General features: G+C 52.2%; 1 protein-coding gene across 1 annotated transcript in view; it reads left to right on the top strand.

Annotated features, from left to right (window-relative positions):
• Positions 1-21,317, top strand: part of CUX2 (cut like homeobox 2) — a 163,068-nt gene that overhangs the window by 132,175 nt on the left and 9,576 nt on the right. The window contains exons 10-19 of the mRNA XM_023733662.1: positions 1,172-1,220; positions 2,079-2,183; positions 5,770-5,961; positions 6,047-6,105; positions 7,238-7,286; positions 7,377-7,476; positions 8,536-9,210; positions 9,992-10,093; positions 14,021-14,823; positions 15,558-15,717. Of these exons, the coding sequence (XP_023589430.1) occupies positions 1,172-1,220; positions 2,079-2,183; positions 5,770-5,961; positions 6,047-6,105; positions 7,238-7,286; positions 7,377-7,476; positions 8,536-9,210; positions 9,992-10,093; positions 14,021-14,823; positions 15,558-15,717 (2,294 nt within the window). The remainder of the gene's footprint in view (positions 1-1,171; positions 1,221-2,078; positions 2,184-5,769; positions 5,962-6,046; positions 6,106-7,237; positions 7,287-7,376; positions 7,477-8,535; positions 9,211-9,991; positions 10,094-14,020; positions 14,824-15,557; positions 15,718-21,317) is intronic.

Raw genomic sequence — 21,317 nt, 5'->3', positions numbered from 1 at the left:
CCTCCTAGAACTACCTCCTCCCTCTGACCCTCCTAGAACTACCTCCTCCCTCTGACCCTCCTAGAACTGCCCCTCCCTCTGACCCTCCTAGAACTACCCCCTCCCTCTGACCCTCCGAGACATGCCTCTTCCTTTTGACCCTTTTCCCTCTGACCCTCTACCTCAGACACCGGTGTCAGTAAGCCCCCTTGGCGCCCACCCCATCCTCTGCTCCCCCATCTCCTGTGCCATGCCTGTGCCGTGAACTGTAAATGACACTCCTGGGGCAGGGACTCCACCTCACCCCCACCTCCTGGGGCTGCCCCCAGCCCCCCAACCCCCTAGCCCACACGGCTGAATGGCATTAACCTAAATTAGTTTGCAGTCATGTTCCTTCAAGCTTCAAGACATCACTCATTGCACAAGCACTTACTGAGCACCTACTGTATGCCCAGCACTGCACTGGGCACATGGTAAACGCTCTGAAGGGAAGGACCAGGAGCAGCAACAGAGAATAATGAGGAGGGGGTCCTCTTAGCCAGGGTGATCACGGAGGGCCTCCCTGAGGAGCTGACGTTTAGGCTGAGACCTGTAAGATGAGAAGGAGGTGGCCATGTGAAGGACACTGGGAAGGTGCAAAGGATGACCCTGAACGTGTATGCACACGTGTGTTGCTTTTAGGCACCAAATGCTTCCCTCAGGCCTCCCATGTCCCCGCCCCATGCTAGGCAGAGAGGTGACCAAGGTGGATAGGGCCGGTCCCAGCCCCCCAGGTGCTGGCAGTCTTGAGGGGGTCGGCCAAAGAAACGAATGACCCCCTGGGAGTAGTTGAGAGAGGCTTCCGGGGGACTCTGTGGAGCTGGGTCTTCAAGCCGGACGGACACTGCTCACTGGTGGACAGGTGCTCCAAGAGGAAGACACAGCAGGGACAAAGGCCCAGAGGCCGGGCTCTGCCGAAGCTCAGAGTGATCTCTGGGGAGAAGGGAGGCCAGGCTGCCTGAGGGGCCAGTGCTGAGGCGTTATCCGCATTTCCCCACCGCCTGAGGTCTTCTTCCCCTAGCCTGGTTTTTCTTCTGGAAGAAGCTCCTCAGCCCCATTTCTAGGCCCTTGGCTCAGGCAGGGGCTGGGATAGAAATATGGGCAGCTGCAGCCGCCAGAAGCCCCTCCTCAGGGCCTCGTCTTTCTGTCTCAGGGCAGATGAAGTCGGCCTGATCATGACCAACCTGGAGAAAGCCAATCAGGTGAGGATACCTGGAGGCTCACGCTTGGCAGGAGCAGGGCTTGTTCTGCTTGGGTAGGGGTCTCAGGCTGGGGCCACTGTGGGGAGGACTCAATATTTGTTGACCTGTGTGCCGTGAGCATGTGAAATGCTGGGATCGGGAGCTTCCCAGGGAAGGGAGCATGGGGCTGGGGGTGCAGACAGGCAGTTTGGAAACAGTGGCCCCAGCAGCAATGGACAGGGAAGGCCCAGACTGCAGGGTCAGGAACCACGTCCAGGAGGAAGGGACATGGAGCTGAGGCCTGAGGGGCAGATGGGAGAGTGAGGAGGGATAGCGTTGCAGGCTTTGGGGTGGAGGGGGGATGCCTACAGAGCCCTGCCCTGGAGGTCTTGCTGCCTACGAGGCCTCCCTAGATGTCTCCTGACAGCAGGCAGAGGGAGGCAGGGCCATGATCCCAGCCCACAAGTGCCCACCTCTGGGTGAGCTGGGAGGTGGGTCCCTCCCAACCAGACCCAGTGAAGGAACCATGTTCCATGGGCAGGCAAGCCAGAGACTGCTTCTCTCTCCTCCCTTCCTCCCCCTCCCATCCCCTCCAGCCCTCACCCAATCCCAGCCACACAGCCAAGCATGGGTGGACCCCAGCCTTCCCTGGGATCCACATCTTCTAGTCCCAACCCCGGTCCTTGCAAGTCCTTTAGTCTCTGAGCCTCCAATTTCACATTTATAGCCACAGTTCCTACATCCTGCACTTCCTCTAGCTTCAGCTGTGTTGGCACCGGGTGGGCAGACTTGGGTGGGACTTTCAAAGGAGGTGGGTGTGGCCATTGGGAGTGGAATTCCTTGTGGCCCCGCTCACCTCTTAACCATTCTCCTCCCCAGCGAGCCGAGGCTGCCCAACGGGAGGTGGAAAGTCTTCGGGAACAACTCGCCTCCGTCAACAGCTCCATCCGTCTGGCCTGCTGCTCTCCCCAGGGACCCAGTGGGGTAAGGGTGGGGTTGGGAGGTGAGAAGCAAGCCAGAGAGGAGGGTTGGGAAAGGCTGTGGTTTGAGTATAAACACGTGGTGACATTTGTGTGCGGTTGATTGTGTCCACCTGTGTGAGATTATGAATCGGTGTGTGTGATCTCTTGTGTGCACACAGTAGGAAGAGCATCTCGATTGCCAAGGTCAGTGTTAAGCTAAACATAATTGTATGACTTGCTTTGCCAGCTGAGGGTAAAAATACAGCCACAGCCCTTTCAGTTTTTAATGGTTCCATCTCCTGCATACCCTGATGAACACAAAGTCCACTGTCTTCCTTTGGAGACCTCCCTTAACCCCCCGTTGCCTCAGAATTCCAGAACTTACTCAGGGCAGAGGGAATCATTCCTATCATCAGATTCCCAGCAGAGAGAGTAGGGGTGAGTTTGATCAGTATAGCCGCGGTGCAATTCCGGAGGCTGCCACAAGGTGTCACTATTAAACGCTGGTCTCACACAGCCTGGTGGATGTAGGCGACAGCTAAGCATGATGCCTTTGCTAGTCTCAGTCCCTGCAGGACTGCAGTGGAGCCACACCCCAAGATCTGAGCTTTAACTCTCATACTCAGCCATCGGTTCGCAAGACGTGCCAGCGTGATTGGTCCCAGAGGGGTTTCCCACCACAGCCACATGCTGTAAAGAACCAATCCTCCCCAGGCATCAGTCCTGAGGTTACTGGGCTAAGCTTTTGTCATTCCTCCTGGTTAGTGCCTCTTTGGGGTCCTGGTGTCATTTCCTGCCAAGGGATTTTAGGTAGAGCCACCCCAGTCTCCCGCTCCTCTCATAAATTAGTGGTTCAGTCTCTCCCCTCCAGAAGACCTTGGGCTGCTTATGTAAATTGGTCTACCTTCCCTCCAAACTCTGCATGCCAAGGAATGAGACACACGACTCCTGACGTAATAACAGGTCTGCTCTGGGGTGATTTTCAGTCTCCACCCGTGAACGTGAAGTGGTTGGCACACCCTGATACACAGGCCCATGTGTCTATGTCTGCCTGTCTGAATACTGGTATGCGTCTTTTGAGCATGTGTTACTCTGTGTCTGTCTGTGACCTTTGGGCAAGTCACTGTGCCTTTAATCTATCTGTGCCTCAGTTTCCTTGTTTGTACAAGTAAGACCTACCTTAGAGGATTATTGAGAGGATTACATGTAAAGTACCTCAAATAGTGCTTGACTCACAGCCAGGGCTTCGAACCGGTTTGAACCAGTTCAGTCATGGCCAACGCAGCGAAGCCAGAATAGACACGAATTTTTAAAATTTGGGCGATCAGGAACAAGAACTGGAAAAATTACTGGTCGAAGCCCTGGAATGGGAGACTAGGAAGAGGCTTAGTGAGTCCTTTCTGTATTATTGCTAGCACTGAAGAGAGCAGCACACATTCAAAGTGGTGCAGTTGACCACCATCTTTGAGCAGGGCACCACTGTTAACGATTCTGCAAAACCTGATGGACAGATTTGGTTGCTATGCGGCGCATGTGCTGCTGTTGTTTTCTGAGAGAGAGGTTAAGTTTGAAGCACGTCTTTGACCTGTAATTTTTCCCATTCTAGTTATGGTTCTGGTTCACCCAAATTTTAAAAATTCAGGTCTATTCTGGTGTCATTTCCTTAGCCATGACTGAATTGGGAAGAACCAGTTCGAAGCCCTGCTCACAGCATACGCTTGGTAAATATTTGCTGCCAGTAGTAGTAGTAATAGTAGTGGTGGTGGTATGTTTCAGTGTATCTGGAGATATTTTTGCCCATGTGAGCGTGTGACCTTTTTGAGCACACACGTCACTGTGTGTCACAGTGATGTGTCCATGTGAGTGTGCCTCCTTAATGCATGTGTGTTTCTGTGTGTGTGCGTGTCAGCGTGAGTGCTCGGGCAGGTACGTGTGTCACTGTGTTCTGTGTCTGCAGGTGTGTCCTTGTGTATGTTAGCCAGTGTCTGTGTCCCAGGAGACCATGTGTATGTGTCCATGTGCCTGGTGCCTGCACAACACAGAGAGAGAGAACACAGGAGAGAAGGGATGTGGGAGAGACGGAGCAAGCAAGTTCATGAGGATGCCTCCGAGAGGAATCTGCCAGTGGTTCTTAATTAACCCCCATGGAACCCAGCAAATGCCTGTGCTAATCAGCCACAGGGAACTTTGCTGGCTTGTGGGGTGAGCTTTTCTGAGCACAACAGTGGCGCTCGATGCTAATTAATTTAATGTATTAATGGCATCCGCTTCCTGTTTTAATTGGCATTTATCTCCATGGAAGAATAGCTGGGGATGGTGGTGGTGGTAGTGTTTTTTTTTCTCCTGATGCTTCTTAGATTCATTTTCAACTAAGCCTGGGCCTGAGACCAGCCTGACTTCAGTTCCCCTCAAATAGCAACCTCTCCAGCTTCATCCAGGACAAAGGGACCATTTCCTAAAGGCTGGCGAAGCCGTGGGACTTGGAGCTGGTAGCAAATTAGGAGGAAGGAACCACCCCCAAATGTGGCTCCAAGGCATCAGTCTAACCCTGCTGGTCTCTTGCTGCCTGGAATGGGGACATCCCGCTAGGGTAGGACCTGGGCCTGATTTGGAAAGCCAAACCTTTGCACATGCTGTTCCCTCTGCTGGGAACACCCTATCACCTCCACTTCCTCACACAGCTAACTACTTCCCTTCTTTGTTCTTTTTTTTAATTAACATTTTAATTGAAGTACAGCATACACAAGGAGGTACATATCATAAGTGCACAGGACATTGAATGTCAACAAAGTAAACACATCCTGGACCCAGCTAATAGCGTATTCCCAGCCCCTGAGAAGACACCTCAGGCCTCGTTCCAGGCACTACTCACCAAGGAGAACCACTACCCTGACTTCTGACAGCACTGATCAGTTTTGCCTGCCTTTGCACTGATCTTAATGGAATCACACTGTGTGTGCTCTTTTGTGTGGCTTCTTTCACTCCATGTTACATCTGGGAAATTCATCCATGCTGTGTTGTATTTGTGGATTATTCATTTTCATTGCTGTATAGTATTCCATTGTGTCTATACCACAGTTTATTCGTCCATGCTCCTGTTGATAGGCATTTGGATGTTTTCAGGTTTTGGCTGTTACAGAGAGTGCTGCTGTGAACATTTGTGAACCTGTGTTTTGGTGTACAGGTGCCCACATTTCTCATGGGCATATACCAAGGAGTGGAATCACTGGGAGGCTTATGTTTAACTTTAGTAGATACCTCCAAGCAGTTTTTCAAATCACTAACTTGTTCTTGAACTTCATCACAGTTTAGACATATCTTCCTCCAGAAAACCTTCCCTGACCACTCCTTCTCCCTCCTGATTGAGTTGCAGGAAGAGAGGAACAGGCATGAAGGCTAGTGGGACCAGCATGAGCAAAGGTGTGGCAGTGGGAAGAGGGGCACCACGGGCCCTTCACAAGAGGGGCCTGTGTCACTCTGTGGAGCTGAGCCCTGGGGCTGCGCCACGGATGGATTTCCCATTTTGCTTAGGATTCAGGGGCAAGGGGACCCAGCCCTGCAGTCCCTGCCCCAAGCTCTTCAGTTCAAAGCCCCCCATTTGCCCCCAGGATAAGATGAACTTCGCGCTGTGCTCAGGTCCTCGGCTGGAGGCCGCCCTGGCCTCCAAGGACAGGGAGATCCTGCGATTGCTGAAGGATGTGCAGCACCTCCAGAACTCTCTGCAGGAGCTGGAGGAGACCTCCGCCAACCAGATCGCAGAGCTGGAACGGCAGCTTACAGCCAAGTCTGAGGCCATCGAGGTAGGCTTTGGGGGAGGAGCTCGGGAGATGGGCTGGTGACCCCAGACATGTGGACCAACCTTACCGTCTTTCTTTGCTCTTTTAGAAGCTGGAAGAGAAGCTGCAAGCGCAATCTGACTATGAAGAAATTAAAACTGAACTGAGGTACTGTGCAGAGTGGGGCTCCACAGGGCTGGGGTGCTGCCTAGGAAGACAGGAAGGGCCCCTTGGCAGAGCTGATAATCTTCCTCCCTCCCTACCAGACTCCACTTTATGGCACTCTTCTCTGTTCTCCACTGGCATTTGGGTGTCAGCTTAACCATCCTTAGCCCCACTCCCTCAAGAGCTGCCTGTAGGAGAATATACAAGATGACCATCTTGCTAGACCTATGGGGATTGTAACTGGGGTGAAACATTGATTATATCAGCTAAATCTGGCCAGCATGGGAGTCAGTTAGCCAGCACCCCTCCCAGGTAAACTTGTAACCTGCTGTCCTAGTCTCCTAGTGCTGCATAACAAAATCCTAAAGAACAAAATTAATTGTCTCATAGTTCTGGAGGCTCAAGTCCAAATTCGGGGCATTGGCGGGGCTATGTTCTCTCTCTGCCGGCTCTAGGGGAAGATCCTTCCTTGTCTGTTTCAGCTTCAGTAGCCCTGGGTGTTTCTTGGCGTTTCTTGGTTTATAGAAGGATCCTTGCATTCTGTCTTTCCCTTGTGCCTGGCCCTCTTTCCATATCTGTCCTTGTCTTTGATAAAACACCACCCAGAAGAGATTAGGACCCGCCCTAGTCTGGTATGACTTTGTTAACTGATAACATCTGCAAAGAAAAACCCTATTTTCCCAAACAAGGTCACATTCACCGGTGCAGGGCTCAGGACCTCAACATTTTTTTTTTTGTTTTGGCGGGAGGCGGGGGACGCAATTCAATCCATAACACCCTGTTAACAAGCCTGCAATTTAAGCCTGTTGTTGCAGTGAGAGCCCGGTGACATAGAGAGCTGGGGATGGGGTGGGGGGGGCAGTTGTTCTCCATCAGGGAAGGTGAGCAGGCAGAAAGCCTCACCTGCAAGCCCTTTCCCCAGCCCCCGGGCAGGGGCGGGTTAATCAGTAAGCAAGGTGCATGGGGGCTTTATTGTGTTTACTTGCTAGTAGTGCATAATTTCACATGGATGAAAACCCGGTGAAATTGTAAACTACAGACAAGTAAGCACAAGTGCGGCCATGCATAGCTTGCTTGTTGGGTAATCGTTCCTGCCCCTGGGGACCTGGCTGACCTCAGACCCTTTCTCTGACAGCATCCTGAAAGCGATGAAGCTGGCCTCCAGCAACTGCAGCCTCCCCCAGGTAAGTGTTCCCACCACCGTCCCTGCAGGGTGGGCTGCCCAGAGCCTTCCACCAGCAGTGCCCTCTCAGCCGGACCTCCTGTCTCCCCAGGGCCTGGCTAAGCCAGACGACTCGCTGCTCATGGCCAAGGAGGCCTTCTTCCCCGCACAGAAGTTCCTCCTGGAGAAGCCGGCTCTGCTGGCCAGCCCTGGTAGGGGGGGTGCTCCGGGTGAGGGCTGGGCGGGACGGCTGGGGTCTCTACCTCCTTCATGTCTGAGCACCATGCCATTCCACAACACGTTGATTGAGCTCCACTTGTGTACCTGGTGCTGTGCTGGGTGCCATCTGTGACTCAGCCAGCAGCACACACACACACACACACACCCCCCACCAAAGGCTCTACCCATGCCAAGCCTTAGTGAACAGTGGGGACTTTACTGAGGATGTCACAGAAGGACAAGGCGAGGGAGCCTTTGTATCACCCCTCCCTCCTCAGCAGACCTCTGGGAATGGCCTGTAGATGTTGCTGGGTTCCCAAAATTGTCTTCTCAGCTGTACAGAGGCCCTGGAAACAGATTTTGTTCTCTTGACTCATGTCACCACAGTCAAGACCCTCCAGATGGGCATAGGAGGTGGAATGAGCCAGTCCTGCTGGTGCTACGAATGTAAATTCCCGCCCAGGGCACAGTGCCGGCATCTAACAAGCGCTCAATGAACGTTCATGCTGTTGGAGACATTGTTTATCATTGTTGGCAGGAGGGGTCCCTAGAAGTGGCATTTGAACTGTCTTGGAAGGAAGGGCCTAGAATGGGGGTGGAGGGGCAGAAACAGCCAACATCTGCTTTGCTTAGTACTGCTGGTCGCCTATAACACCTTTCCCCTCCTCCCTCTGCACTCGTCCTCCCTCCTCCTTCCTCTCTCTCTGAGTCTGTCTGTGTCTGTCTGTCTTTCACATTCTCTCTCTGTCTCTTTCTCTCACTGTCTTTCTGTTTCTTTATCTCTGTCATTGTCTCTTTATCTGTGTCTCTTGCTCATTGTCTCTCTCTTGCTCGCTGTCTTTCACTGTCTCTGTCCTCTGTCTCTTTCTCGCTGTCTCTCTCTCTCACTGTCTCTTTTTCTCTCTTTCTTTCTCACTGTCTCTCTGTCCCCCTCCCACCCTTGCTGCCTGTCTCTCTCTCTTACTCTCTCTCACTGTCTCTTTCTCTCTCTTTCTCACTGTCTGTCTGTCCCCCTCCCATCCTCGCTGTCTGTCTCTCTGTGGGTGTTCTAGAGGAGGACCCTTCCGAGGACGATTCCATCAAGGACTCGCTGGGCACGGAGCAGTCCTACCCCTCCCCTCAGCAGCTCCCTCCACCACCGGGGCCAGAAGACCCACTGTCCCCCAGCCCTGGGCAGCCCCTGCTGGGCCCCAGCCTGGGCCCCGACGGCCAGCGAACTTTCTCCCTGTCGCCCTTCCCCAGCCTGGGTGCGGGCGAGCGGCTGGTGGGGGACGCACTGCTGCCCAAGCACCTGATGCCCCCGGCCACCTTCAAGGGGGAGGCAAGTGGCCTGCTGCTGTTCCCCCCGGCCTTCTACGGCACCAAGCCCCCTGCTGCCCCAGCCACGCCTGGCCCAGGCCCTGAGCCACCTGGGGGCCCTGAGCCGGCAGAGGGTGGCGGAGGAGGCCCAGTGGTGGCCGTGGCTGGGGCGGAGGAGGAGCAGCTGGACACGGCTGAGATCGCGTTCCAGGTGAAGGAGCAGCTGCTCAAACACAACATCGGGCAGCGGGTGTTCGGCCACTACGTGCTGGGGCTGTCACAGGGCTCGGTCAGCGAGATCCTGGCCCGACCTAAGCCCTGGCGCAAGCTCACGGTGAAGGGCAAGGAGCCCTTCATCAAGATGAAGCAGTTCCTGTCGGACGAGCAGAACGTGCTGGCTCTGAGGACCATCCAGGTGCGGCAGCGAGGTGAGGGCTTCACGGCCCCCGCCCTGCCACACAGGACAGTGAGCGCAGGCCAGCCAGGCAGCCGCATCCGGGGCTGAGGGACCAGGGCTCTGTGACCCGGGGCAAGCGACCTGGCTGCTCTGTGCATGTTTCCCCTCCTCCCGGGGCCTGTGCCACCTCTTCCTCCCCACCTGGCTGTCCATGGGGCGGCTCAGGCCACTGATGATGGTGGGAAAAGGCTAAGCTCCACGGGCTGCCCTACCAGCTGCTCCCTCAGCACCTCTGAGCCTCAGTTTATCCATCTGTAACATGGCCTGGGTGACCGCCAACACGGCCAGACTCGATTTTTTGGATAATCCATGACTGAAGGGCCCGAGCCCTGCCCTCACACACACCTGGGCTTGAAGCCCAGCCCTGCCCCTCACTCACTGGGTGACCTCAGGCAACTGACATTTACATCCCTGTGCCTCAGCTTCCCCATCTGTCAGCCTCTTAGGGGATTGAGGATTATATGAGTGTACAGCACTCAGCACAGCGCCCATCACGCAGTAACCGCTCAAGAACTGCTAGTTGGGGTTGTCATCAATGTTATTAGTTACTATTTTCTTGAGCCAGAATCACTTGCAGGTCCACAGTTTGTCACTCAGACTACGTGGTGACCACACCATGCACATTTAAGGTCTGCCCATCACTCACCTGGAGCCCCTCAGGGAGGAGGGAAGCAGCCCCCACCCTGCCCCGCTCCAAGGACGGACCCGCAGCCCACAGACCCCCCGCCACAGCTGCTTTCTTACCTCCCCAGGCAGCATCACCCCGAGAATCCGCACGCCTGAGACAGGCTCGGACGATGCCATCAAGAGCATCCTGGAGCAGGCCAAGAAGGAGATCGAGTCACAAAAGGGGGGTAAGTGTGGCCCTGCAGGGGGCAAGCACAGCAGGACCCGTGACCCATGGCTGGGTCCAGCTCAGCTCATCCAGGGCTGCTCTGAGCAGAAGGTGAGGCCTCATCCACCTTTGTCCACCTCTAGAGGCGATTCCACACAGGTTGGAACCTCTTCAGCTCTTCTGCCCCTCACAGCCCGGTGAGCTCTAGGGCTGGAAAGGGCTGAGTTTGTGTTCTCTATCATGGAGCAACTAGCTGTCAGCTTAAATGAATTCAGTGAAATTAAACCTTCAGTTCCTCAGTCACACATTTCACAGCTGGCTGGCAGCCACCATATTAGTGCAATTCTGGAACATTCCCCTCCTCTCAGAGAATTCTGTTGGATAGAGCTGGTCTGGATTCTCCAGATGTCTTCGACTTTCACCAGGAGTAATATTCACGCAGACACCTGAGCCTCCCCCCACCTGTCAGTCTCTCTCCGTCTTGAACCTCTGTCTCGTTCGCAGGGAGAGACTCTGCTCTCCTGGTTCCTCCCCACTCTCAGACGCATCCTCTCCGCTTTACTAGTGGGTACCTGTATGAGCCTCCTATGGCTGCTGTGACAAATCACCACCAATTTAGTGGCTAAAACAGCACAGATTGGTTATCTTACACCTCTGGAAGTGCGAAATCAGTCTCACCGGGCTAAGGTCACAGTGTCAGTAGGGCTGGTTCCCCCCAGAGGCTCTAGGAGAGACTCCATTCCCTTACCTTTTGGAGTTTCTAGAGGTTGTCCACATTCCTTGGCTCATGGCTCCATCATCTTTAAAGCCAAGAGCGTAGCATCTTCCAACCTTTCTCTTTCTCTCTCCCCCTTCTGCTTCTGGGGTCACAGCTCCTTCTCTGACTCTGACTCTCCTGCCTCCCTCTTATAAGGATCCTTGTGATTACATTTAGGGCCCACCCAGATAATCTCCATCCCAAGATCCCTAACTTAATCACATGTGCAAAGTCACTTTTCCTCATTATCTCCATTTCCTCATCTTTAAAATGGGGATAGCGCTGGTACTCCTCTCAGGGTTGTGTGGGGATCACCTGAGCTCCTGCCTGGCAAGCCCTCAGCCACAGCCATCGTTATAGTTGATGCCATCATTGTTGTTGCACTCCTGTGCTGTGTTAGACACTTCTCTGCTGACCTGGCTGTTCCTCCCACTGGTCTGGAGCCTTCTTGAAGCCAGGGACCAAGTCACATCCCTGCACCCAGCACAGAGCTTGCCTGAGAAGTGGGGTGCTAGCGTAAGCACTCCTGCTCCATTTTTGCAGTATCTGCTGCCCCCTGGTGGCTGCTCAGAACAGGTGTCCTGATGCCCAAGGCTCCTGCACTGGCTGCTGAGGTTTCCTACAGTTTCCCAGCTCCCCCCGCGGCCCAAGACCTCAGTCCCTCTGACCTGGTCCTTGGCAGGGGTGGAGGGAGGCTTAACCTGCGAGACGCCTACACTGCTTCATCCTGTATAATCCACTGAGCCCCTACTGTGTGTGGATTCATTTCTTTCTTCTTGGTCAACCCTGTAGGGAGAGAGACACAATCATTCAGTAAACATTTATTAGGCACCTACTGTGTACTCTAGACAGCCTGGTGCCTCAGTGGTTAAAGCCATCAACAGCTAACTGAAAGACTGGCTGTTTGAAACGACCAGGGGCTTTGCAGGAGAAAGATGTGGCAGTCAGCTTCTGTAGAGATTTACAGCGTTGGAAACCCTATAGGGTGGCTATGAGTCAAAACTGATTCGAAGGCAGTGGATGGGTATACTAGACATGGGATACAGATGTGGATAAGACATGAAAATGGGGGGAGAATCCAGAGAGTAGAAGACATGTACTCACGGTTACCCAGAGACAAAAGGAGAACCAAGGTCTTACTCCCTATACAGTGCTCTCTGCCTGAGGGTTAGAAACAATAGGCAACATCACAGCGGAGGAAACGCTTGCCACAAACATGCCAGGCAGTGGGTTTTCATTCAGGATCTATGAAGAGTTCGTGCACAGCAAGAGGGCAAGTGCCCAGGTTATTTCCCATGCCCCCAGCAAAAGCAGTTGTTAAGCAAAGGGCACCCTGGCAGTCCCCTGGGAAGGAAATGAACGTGGATGTCTGCTCACTTGGAAATTCTGCTTCTGGGAATCGAAGGAAATGCCCAGAACAGAGACAAAGATTTATATACAAGCTGTTCCTTTATTCTTGTTTACAGTGGTGACAAACTAGAAACAACCTAGATGTCCAGCCATTGAGGATTGTATAACTAAAGCAGAGAATACCCCTTTAGAGGAGTATGCAGCCCTTAACGATGGAAGAACTTTTAATGTTAGTTATCAACACAAGCTTTTTTTTTTTTTTAAATAGGGACAAACCACGCTACACTCCCACATGTGGAAGATGATCATACTACCCACATAGTCTGGAAAACAGACCAGAAGGAAATACATGAGACTATTTCATGTGGTTGCCTCTGGGAGAGGGATTAGGAGGAATTTTTATTTTCATCTTAATTATTTATAATTTTGTAGTTCTCCACCGGCATGTATTCCTTTTTTTTATTGAGGTAAAATTCACATAACAAAATTAACCATTTTAAATTATACAGTTAGCTTTTAGCACATTTACAGTATCGTGCAACCATCACCTGTCTAGTTACAGAACATTTTCATCACCCTAAAAGGAAACCCCTTACCTATCAGCAGTTACTCCCCATTCCCTCCTCTTCCAAGCCCCTGGCAACCACTAATCTACTTTCTGTCTCTATGGATTTGCCTATTCTGGATATTTCATATAAATAGAATCCTACATATGTAACCTTTTGTGTCTAGCTTCTTTCACGTGGCCTAATGTTTTCGAGGTTCATCACATTGTAGCATGTCTCAGTAGTTCATTCCTTTCTATTGAATAGTATTTCATTATTGTATTACTTTCTGAATTGGAAAAAAATAAAAATTATTTTAATGGGGCTGAGGATCTACCAGAATGGAGACTTACAAAGAGATCATGGAGAAAGCATTATTTCAGTCTAGCTTGATCCAGGGAGAGGGAGAGGGAAGCACCCTTTAGTTTATGTGTTGTTTGTGTGGTAAATGTGCTTTGTTGATTGTCATTCCTCAGAGCCCAGATCAGTCAACCCTTGGCACATGATATGCTCTCATGATTGCTCCATGCATGCATATTAATTCATTCAAATAATGTAAAGAACCTTTAGGAACACACCACCCAACCTAGGATCTACAACATTCCCAGTAACTTCAGTTTTTTGGTGTTTTTCCCCCATCCGGCTCCTGCCTCCTCTCCCAGAGATAAATTCTCCAACTCAGTTTTGTTCTATCATTCCTTCATGTTTGCTGTTTCTGAAATAGAATTTTTACTAGATATTTTTGAGCTTTATAGAAAGCCTGTTATCCTGTGTGTCATCTGGGACTTGCTTTTTCACCCAGTGTTAGATTATTAAGATTCACATGTGGTTTTGTGTGGTGACTTCCCTTTTCACTGCTGGTAGCATTCCATTGTGTGCCCATGCCACTATTTATTATCTGTTGTTAATGGGCATTTGGTTTGATGCCATGATTTTCCTGTTAGAATGAATGAGAGAGCATGTTTTAGGTACTGTAGATGTTGACGTTTTCCTTGTCTATTAACATTTGTGATCGCAGTGTATATTTAAAAAGCACATCTTTTTTTTCACCTTACATTATCCCTGTGAGTACTTTCTCTACATCTGCTAAAATCTGTCTGTCAGCTTGATTTTTAATAGCTGCCTAATATTCCGCCATATAGTTAGGTTATCATTTACTTAATCAATCCCCAGTTGTTGGACACAGAGGTTGCCTCTAATGTTTCGCTAATATGAATAACAATGCTGTGAACATCTCCACACCTCAAGCTCTGACCTGACAATGGGCCCCAGCCACCATATCATCCTCCCACAGGTGAGCCCAAGAACTCGACGGCTCCGTTGAACATCGCCAATGGCACAACCTCTGCTAGTACCTCGGAAGATGCCATCAAGAACATTCTGGAACAAGCACGCCGTGAGATGCAAGCGCAGCAGCAGGCCCTGCTGGAGATGGAGGCAGGCCCCCGGGGCCGCTCGGTGCCACCCTCACCCCCGGAACGGTCCTCAGTGGCTGCTGTGAGCCAGAACGGGGCGCCAGCCTACATCAAGCAGGAGGAGGCTGGCAGTGGCGGCGGTGGTGGTGGTGTTAGTAGCAGTGGGACCAGCAGCAGCGCCACACAGACGTCCCTCACGGTCCTGTCCCCCGCTGCCTTCGTGCAGAGCATTATCCGGAAGGTGAAGTCAGAGATTGGCGATGCTGGCTACTTTGACCACCACTGGGCCTCGGACCGTGGCCTTCTCAGCCGCCCCTATGCCTCCGTCTCGCCCTCACTCTCCTCCTCTTCCAGCTACTCTGGCCAGCCCAATGGACGGGCCTGGCCACGCGGGGACGAAGCCCCCACAGCCACCGAGGACGAGGCGGCTGGAGGCGAGGACGAGCCCCCCAGGGTGGGCGAGCTGAAGGCTGAGGGGGGCGTCCCTGAGGCGGGTGGTGGCGGGCGACTGGCCTACTACCCGGCATATGTACCCCGCACCCTGAAGCCCACTGTGCCGCCCCTGACCCCTGAGCAGTATGAGCTCTACATGTACCGTGAGGTGGACACGCTGGAGCTGACGCGCCAGGTCAAGGAGAAGCTCGCCAAGAATGGAATCTGCCAGAGGATCTTCGGGGAGAAGGTGAGGACAGTGTGGGGGAGCCCTGGCAGACAGAGGGGCCCATGGGACCCTGGGCAGTAGTCCACCCAAGGACCTGGCTGCCCAGTGACCAGGAGAGCCAGGGTCTGGAAAGCAGTGTGTGAGAGTGAGGACAGGGCGAAAGCAGGATCCAAACCCAGGTCTGTGTGAGCCCAAAAGCCCAAGCCTGCTTTCCTGTTTCCTGCTGTCCCCTATGGGTACGAGGGTCACAGGCAGAGCTGCCATTCAGCACTGCAGGGCTGCTGTTCAGCGCTCAAGTTGTTAAAATAGTGAAATGCTTCCATTCTGCTTCATAAATAGCCAGTTACCTCCCCTCTCTCGTGACCTTCCATACCCACCCAGGGTCCAGCCACCAAAGGATTAAGGGAGGGACTCCGGTGCACCCTGATTGGTGGGCGCCTCTGCAACCTTAGTTGTTAAGTAGTTTCTAATATACCTCTGCCCTTAACAGAGAAATAGGCAAAAGGGCAGGTGAGTTGAAAAGAGGGAAAAGCGACTTCAGGGGAAGGCCTAGGAGGGGGAGGTGTTTGGGGGTCTTAGAGGCCAGACAAGATTTTTACATGTCAGGGTGTCAAGATGGGCACTGCAGGTACTTGGGACACAAAGATCAAATGGAATTGTCTGACCCCCTAGGAACCTATAGGCCTTGGGGACCTAGGGTGAGGGCTGTGGTCCGGGGTCCTGCTGACCTACCCTGCGTGCCGCACCCTCTGCAGGTGCTGGGCCTGTCACAGGGCAGCGTGAGTGACATGCTGTCCCGGCCGAAGCCGTGGAGCAAGCTGACGCAGAAGGGGCGGGAGCCCTTCATCCGCATGCAGCTCTGGCTCTCGGACCAGTTGGGCCAGGCTGCCAGCCAGCCAGCCAGCGCTGCCCAGGGTGAGTGTGGCCAATCTAGACCTGCGCAGAGCAGTCACTCTCTCATCTGTGCAGAATGGGCAGATTGGGGCCCACATCAGCCAGTGTCTCTGTTCCCACTGCTGTGGCTCGTGTCCTGGCCACCTAGAAGCCTGCAGCTGCGCTCGCTGCTCCACTGAAATCCTTCCACCAGCTTCTAAATCTCAGGTCCGGTGCACCAGTCCCGGTTAGAGCCTCTAGGTGGCGCCAGAGTTTCCCAGAGCAGGTAGAGAAAGTACTTCGCCTGCGGGCCCTACCCTCCAGGCCCTCGTCCCAGGAGTCACTGATGGATGGCAGCTCTTTTTCCTGAGGGGCCAGGATGCAGCCTCAGAATCCTTCTCAACACAGGGCTTCGGGCAGCTGTTATCTGTCCACTCTCACAGGGAGGGTGGAGTCTGAACTTTGCCCGGGTGAGGGAAGTGAGGCTCAGAGAGTTTCCCAAAGTCATGGAGACTGGGCTTGGTGGGGCAGACTGCAGCTGTGATGAGAGTGTCGGGTCCTGGGCCCTGAGGACATCTGCGGGTGTCTCTGCACCTGCCCAGGCCCGCACTGGGATGAGGGGGACCTGGCTGCAAGGACAGGACAGCAGACCTGGCCACTGAGACCAGAGAGCACTGAGGGGAAAGGCAAGGATGAGGAGTCTCAGTTTGCCCATCTGTAAAGTGGGGATAAGTTGATGGATAAAACCATATCTCAGGTTCACATAAATGAACTAGATTGACACGTGGTAACAGGAACACCTACCAGAAACATAATGTCAAGTCACTCAAGTGAAGTCCTGTGTGATGGTGTTTGCTTAGAAGTTAACACCCTTGGAACTGGTTACACATGGTTGTAGTACTAGAGCTACAGGCATATGCATTACCATGTAGAAAGGAGCCAGTGCCCTCGTCTGGGTGAAGGACTGTTCTGGCAGGAAGGGGCGAGGAAGAGAAGGGAAGGTGGCTTCGGCTGTATCTGCCCCTTTTTTATTTCTTTAAACCAAAAAGGGAGATTTGACGCAAAAAAGCAAAGTGTTAACGTCTGTTAAGTCTGGAGATGGGTTTGGTTAGGGGGAAGAGTGGTAGACTGATATTTTCTTTTCCATATATTTCTATATCTTTGAAATATTTTATAATTTACATTTTTAGTTAAAAAACTCTATATGGTTGTTGTGAGGATTAAGTGCAGCTGTTACAGTGATGGCTGCCTAGTGGCATGCACCTACTGTGCAGGCACCCAGTGTGCACCCAGCTGAGCGCTTGAAGGGCTGAAGCCTACTTGTGTGACTTGGTTTGGTTTCCACTGTCTTGGTGTGGAAGGCTTTGAGCACAGGCAGGACAGAACTCAGCAGAGAAGATCCAGGACAGTGCTCCTGTTTGGGGGACAGCCCAGGCGAAGGCCAGGAGGCAGGCTTCTGCGTGGTTTGGGAAGAGCTGTGAGTGGAGGTGACTGAGGACGCTCTGTCCCCTCCGCACCCAAGAACAGGAAGCCAGGGCCCGGGGGGAGCAGAGATAGGAGCTGCAGCTGCCGCCAAAGTTGTGGTGACCTGCCCGGGCCCACAGCTACCCCTTGTCCAGGACCATCTGGGCCTGAGGAGAGTGGACCTACTGCCCACAAGGACCCACACAGTCTGGCCCCTGGGGGTGAGGCTGGACTGCCCCAGCCCTGTCTCTGCACGACCCCTCCATGTGGGCCACTGGCCCGGCAGGGACCAGTGCTGGAGCCCCTGACCTCAGGAGTCAGGGCGAGCCGGATGCTCCCACCAGCTGCCTGCCACAGCCCCCGGTTAATTCCCCAGCCTCATTAGCGATGCGGTCCCATCGGTATTCCAGGCACTTCTGTCTGAGCCTTCTCAGAGGAAGCCCTGCTCCCAGCTCCCACTCTCCCTCCCACCTCCTCCTCCCCTCTCCTCCCGTCTCTTTCTTCTTTCCCTCCCTCCCTCTCATCCCCCATCATTGTCTGCTTCTCTCTCCCTGTCTTCTTTCCATTGACTTTTTCTCTCCCTCTCTCTCCCTCATGTCTTTCTTGCTGTCCTGACTGTGTCTCATTGTCCCGTCTCTCGCTCTGTCTCTCCCTCATTCTCTGTCTCTCTCTGTCTGTCTTCTTCCATCTCTTTCTCACTGTCTTTCTCTAGGGTGACCCACCCTTTCGATTTGTCTGGGACTGAGGGGCTCTGGTGGCACAGTGTTAAGCATTTATTTGGCTGCTAACCAAAAGGTCGGCAGTTTGAATCCATCAGCCGCTCCTTGGAAACACTGTGGGGCAGTTCTACTCTGTCCTGTAGGGCCGCTATGAGTTGGAATCAACTCAACGGCAACAGGTTTGAGGGTCTCCCAGGACAGGACTGTCCGAGCTAAATCCAGGGAAGTCCCGGGCAAACCATACAAGGTGTCACCCCACTCTCTCCACTTCTCCCCCAGCCCCTCTCCCTGGGCCCCTGCCTACACCCTCATCCAGCACTCACATCTGACCTCCCACCCACCCCTTCATTAGCCTGTTCCTCCTGGTACAGTTGACCCCTAGAGCTTTCAAACATTTTGTTGAAAGCCGTTCTCAGAGTCCGAAAAGTCAGACAAGGCCGGCATTCTGGCTGGGGGTGCGTGAGGGGCAGGAAGTGGCTGGTTGTTTCCCACTGATCATCTGGGTTGATGATCTCCGTCGCCTTCCTGCCCCTTGTTCTCTGCCCGAAACCCTGGCCCTTCCAGTGGTGACGTAGGTGCAGACGGTTTTACAAGAGACAGATGACTTCAGAGACCCTCGATCCCCCTCTGGCTGACCCCCAGCCTCTGTCCACGGCGGGCCGTGGGAACAGATGCCACCTGGATGGCCAGGGTCAGCTGGATTTGGGGGTAGTGGAGGGAACAGTAGCGTCCTCACGACCTCCAGCCACACAGGGCTGAGGTGCCCCTACTCAGAACTTTGGGCTTCACCTTGTACTTTTCAGAGGGAATCAGGGATCCTGGCCAACGTTCATTCACTCACAGATGTCTGCCCAGCACCTCCTGCTACTCCAGGCCCTGGGACTCAACCCGCTCTCAAGGAACTCATATTCAGTGGATAAGAGAACAGTGTTGGCTGTAAGCAGACCTGAGTTCAAGGCCTGGCTTTGCCACTTGTCACTGTATGACCTTGGTCATAGTGTCTAACCTCTCTGAACCTCAGTTCCCTCATCTATAGCATGGAATGACATAGTACCTACTTTCTAGAGAAGTTATAAGGGTCATATGAGATCATAGGCGTAAAACACAAAGCACTAAGCTGGGCAGATAGTAACTATTCAAATAAAAAAAAAAAAAAACACAGTTGCCATCAAGTTGATTCCAATTCATGGTGACCCCCATGTGTGTCGGAGTAGAACTGTGCTCCATAGGGTTTTCAATGGCTGATTTTTTGGAAGTAGATTGCCAGGCCTTTTTTCTGAGGCATCTCTGTGTGGACTCCAACCTCCAACCTTTCAGTTAGCAACCAAGCATGTGAACCATGTGCACTACGCAATGCTCAACAAAAGGAAGATTTATTATTATCCTCATCGTTGCCTTCATCGTAATTGTCATCATCTGGTAAGAGGAGACTTGGCCTGAATAAGAAATTGTAGTAAAGTGTGACAGTGTGTGGTCAAGGTGCTATTAGACCCCAAAGGTATGCACTTCAGGAAGGGGCATTTGGGATTGGGTCTTAAAGGATGTATAAGAGTTCAAGATTAGGGGGAAGTCCTCCAAGGCAGCAAGACTGGTCTGAGCAAAGATATAGGAGCTTGGAAGAGACTGGGATATCGCTGGAGGGGGAACTGTGAGTAGCACCAGGTCTGTGGGGTGGGCAGGGATAAGAGAGTTCAGAGCTTTACACATCAGAACAAGGAGGTCAACATTCCTCATGCAAGGGAGTAATGGGGAGCCATTGAAGATTCTGGAGCACAGGAACGATCTGTTCAGCATGATCCCACTTGCTTTCCACAGGGAGGGAAGAAACCATCCAGAGCAGAGGCTCAGTATGTCCTTTCTGGAAGCAAGGTCCCTGCTGTTGTCATGAGGCTCTCTTCACCTCCTGGTTATCATAGATTTTTATGCTTCTTATAACAAATTGCCAGCAGGTAGCAGTCAAGTGCCTTGAGGAAAAGGCACGCTTTTCTAATTTGCTGGAAGGAACCATATGGGCCAGTGCTGGAATTGTAGATGCCCCCATCAGGTTTCCCACCCCAGCAGGGGCACCTCCCTGGGCACATCCTGCATGAATTGTCAGGAGGCTCAGCTCATGATGGGAGGGCGAGTGAGTGACTCTGACACCTCAGGAGGTACAGGTTCAACTGTGCTGAGCGCGTGACTCATCTATCTAGTGAAATCCTCCTGGTGGCCCAAAGGGTAGGTGTTTGTGCTGGCCCTGTTTCACAGACGCGAGGACTGCGGCTTGGAGGACAACAGATGTTCACAACCAAGTCGCTCCATTGCCTGTTTCCTGCCTGTAGAATTCTAAGAGGCAGACAGCTTTTCTTCATTTTGTCCTATGAGTCAGAATCGACTTGATGGCAATGGGGTTGTTTTTTTTTGTTTGTTTGTTTTCTGTCCCTTTCGGTCTAAGCTGAAGGGGTTTCTACTGGGATGGCTGATTAGATCCATCAGTCACAGGCCTAATCTCTCCAGCAAAAGATAGTGTAGCCACATCCTTGGTGAAAGTTTTTCCAGGACACGTCTCCTGAGTTTGCACAACAGAATTTTCCAAATCTTTAAGTTCTGGTTTATTTGCAGTTCCTTTTTAAGTCCATCTCCTTCCTGCCACATTTTACTGTAAGTGGCAAGGAGAAACCACACTGTCTCTTTAAGATCTTGCTTAGAAATCTCAGCGAGATATCCAAGTTGATCACTTACAAGTTCTACTTTCCACCAAACATTTGAACATAATTCTAACAAGTTCTTTGCCATCGCAGAAAAAGCATTGCCTTCCCTCCACTGTCCAATCAAATGTTCATCATTTCCTTCTAAAGTCTCAACAGAAGCACATTTAATATCCACATTTCTGGCAATGTTCTCTTCATGGCAGTAGAAGCTTTCATCACAGCTTTCAGTTCTTTCTGAGCCCTTGTCAGAATTGCCCTTAATATCCATAATTCTACTAACGGTCTCCTCAAGGCAAAGTAGGGCCTTAGTATGAAGCACATCAAAATTCCTCCAGATTCTACTACGCAACGATAAAGAACATTGAATCTGTGAAACATCTTACAACATGGAGGAATCCAGAGGGCATTATGCTGAGTGAATTTAGTCAGTCACAGAAGAACAAATATTGTATAAGACCACTATTATAAGAACTCAAGAAAAGGTTTAAACACAGAAGAAAGCATTCTTTGATGGTAGTGCGGGTGGGAGGGAGGGTGAGGGTTATTCACTAAGTAGATAGTAGATAAGAATTATCTTAGGTGAAGGGAAGGACAGCACACACTACAGGGGAAGTCAGCACAACTGGACTAAACCAAAGCTAAGAAGTTTCCTGAATGCAGTCAAACACTTTGAGGGACAGAGTAGCAGGGGTAGGGGTCTGGGGACCATGCTTTCAGGGGACATCTAGGTCAATTGGCATAACAAAGTTTATTAAGAGAATGTTCTGCA

This window comes from Trichechus manatus, unplaced genomic scaffold (genome assembly GCF_000243295.1).
Source record: "Trichechus manatus latirostris isolate Lorelei unplaced genomic scaffold, TriManLat1.0 scaffold00061, whole genome shotgun sequence".
NCBI classification, from domain to species: domain Eukaryota; kingdom Metazoa; phylum Chordata; class Mammalia; order Sirenia; family Trichechidae; genus Trichechus; species Trichechus manatus.
This window is presented reverse-complemented; position numbering and strand designations above follow the sequence as displayed.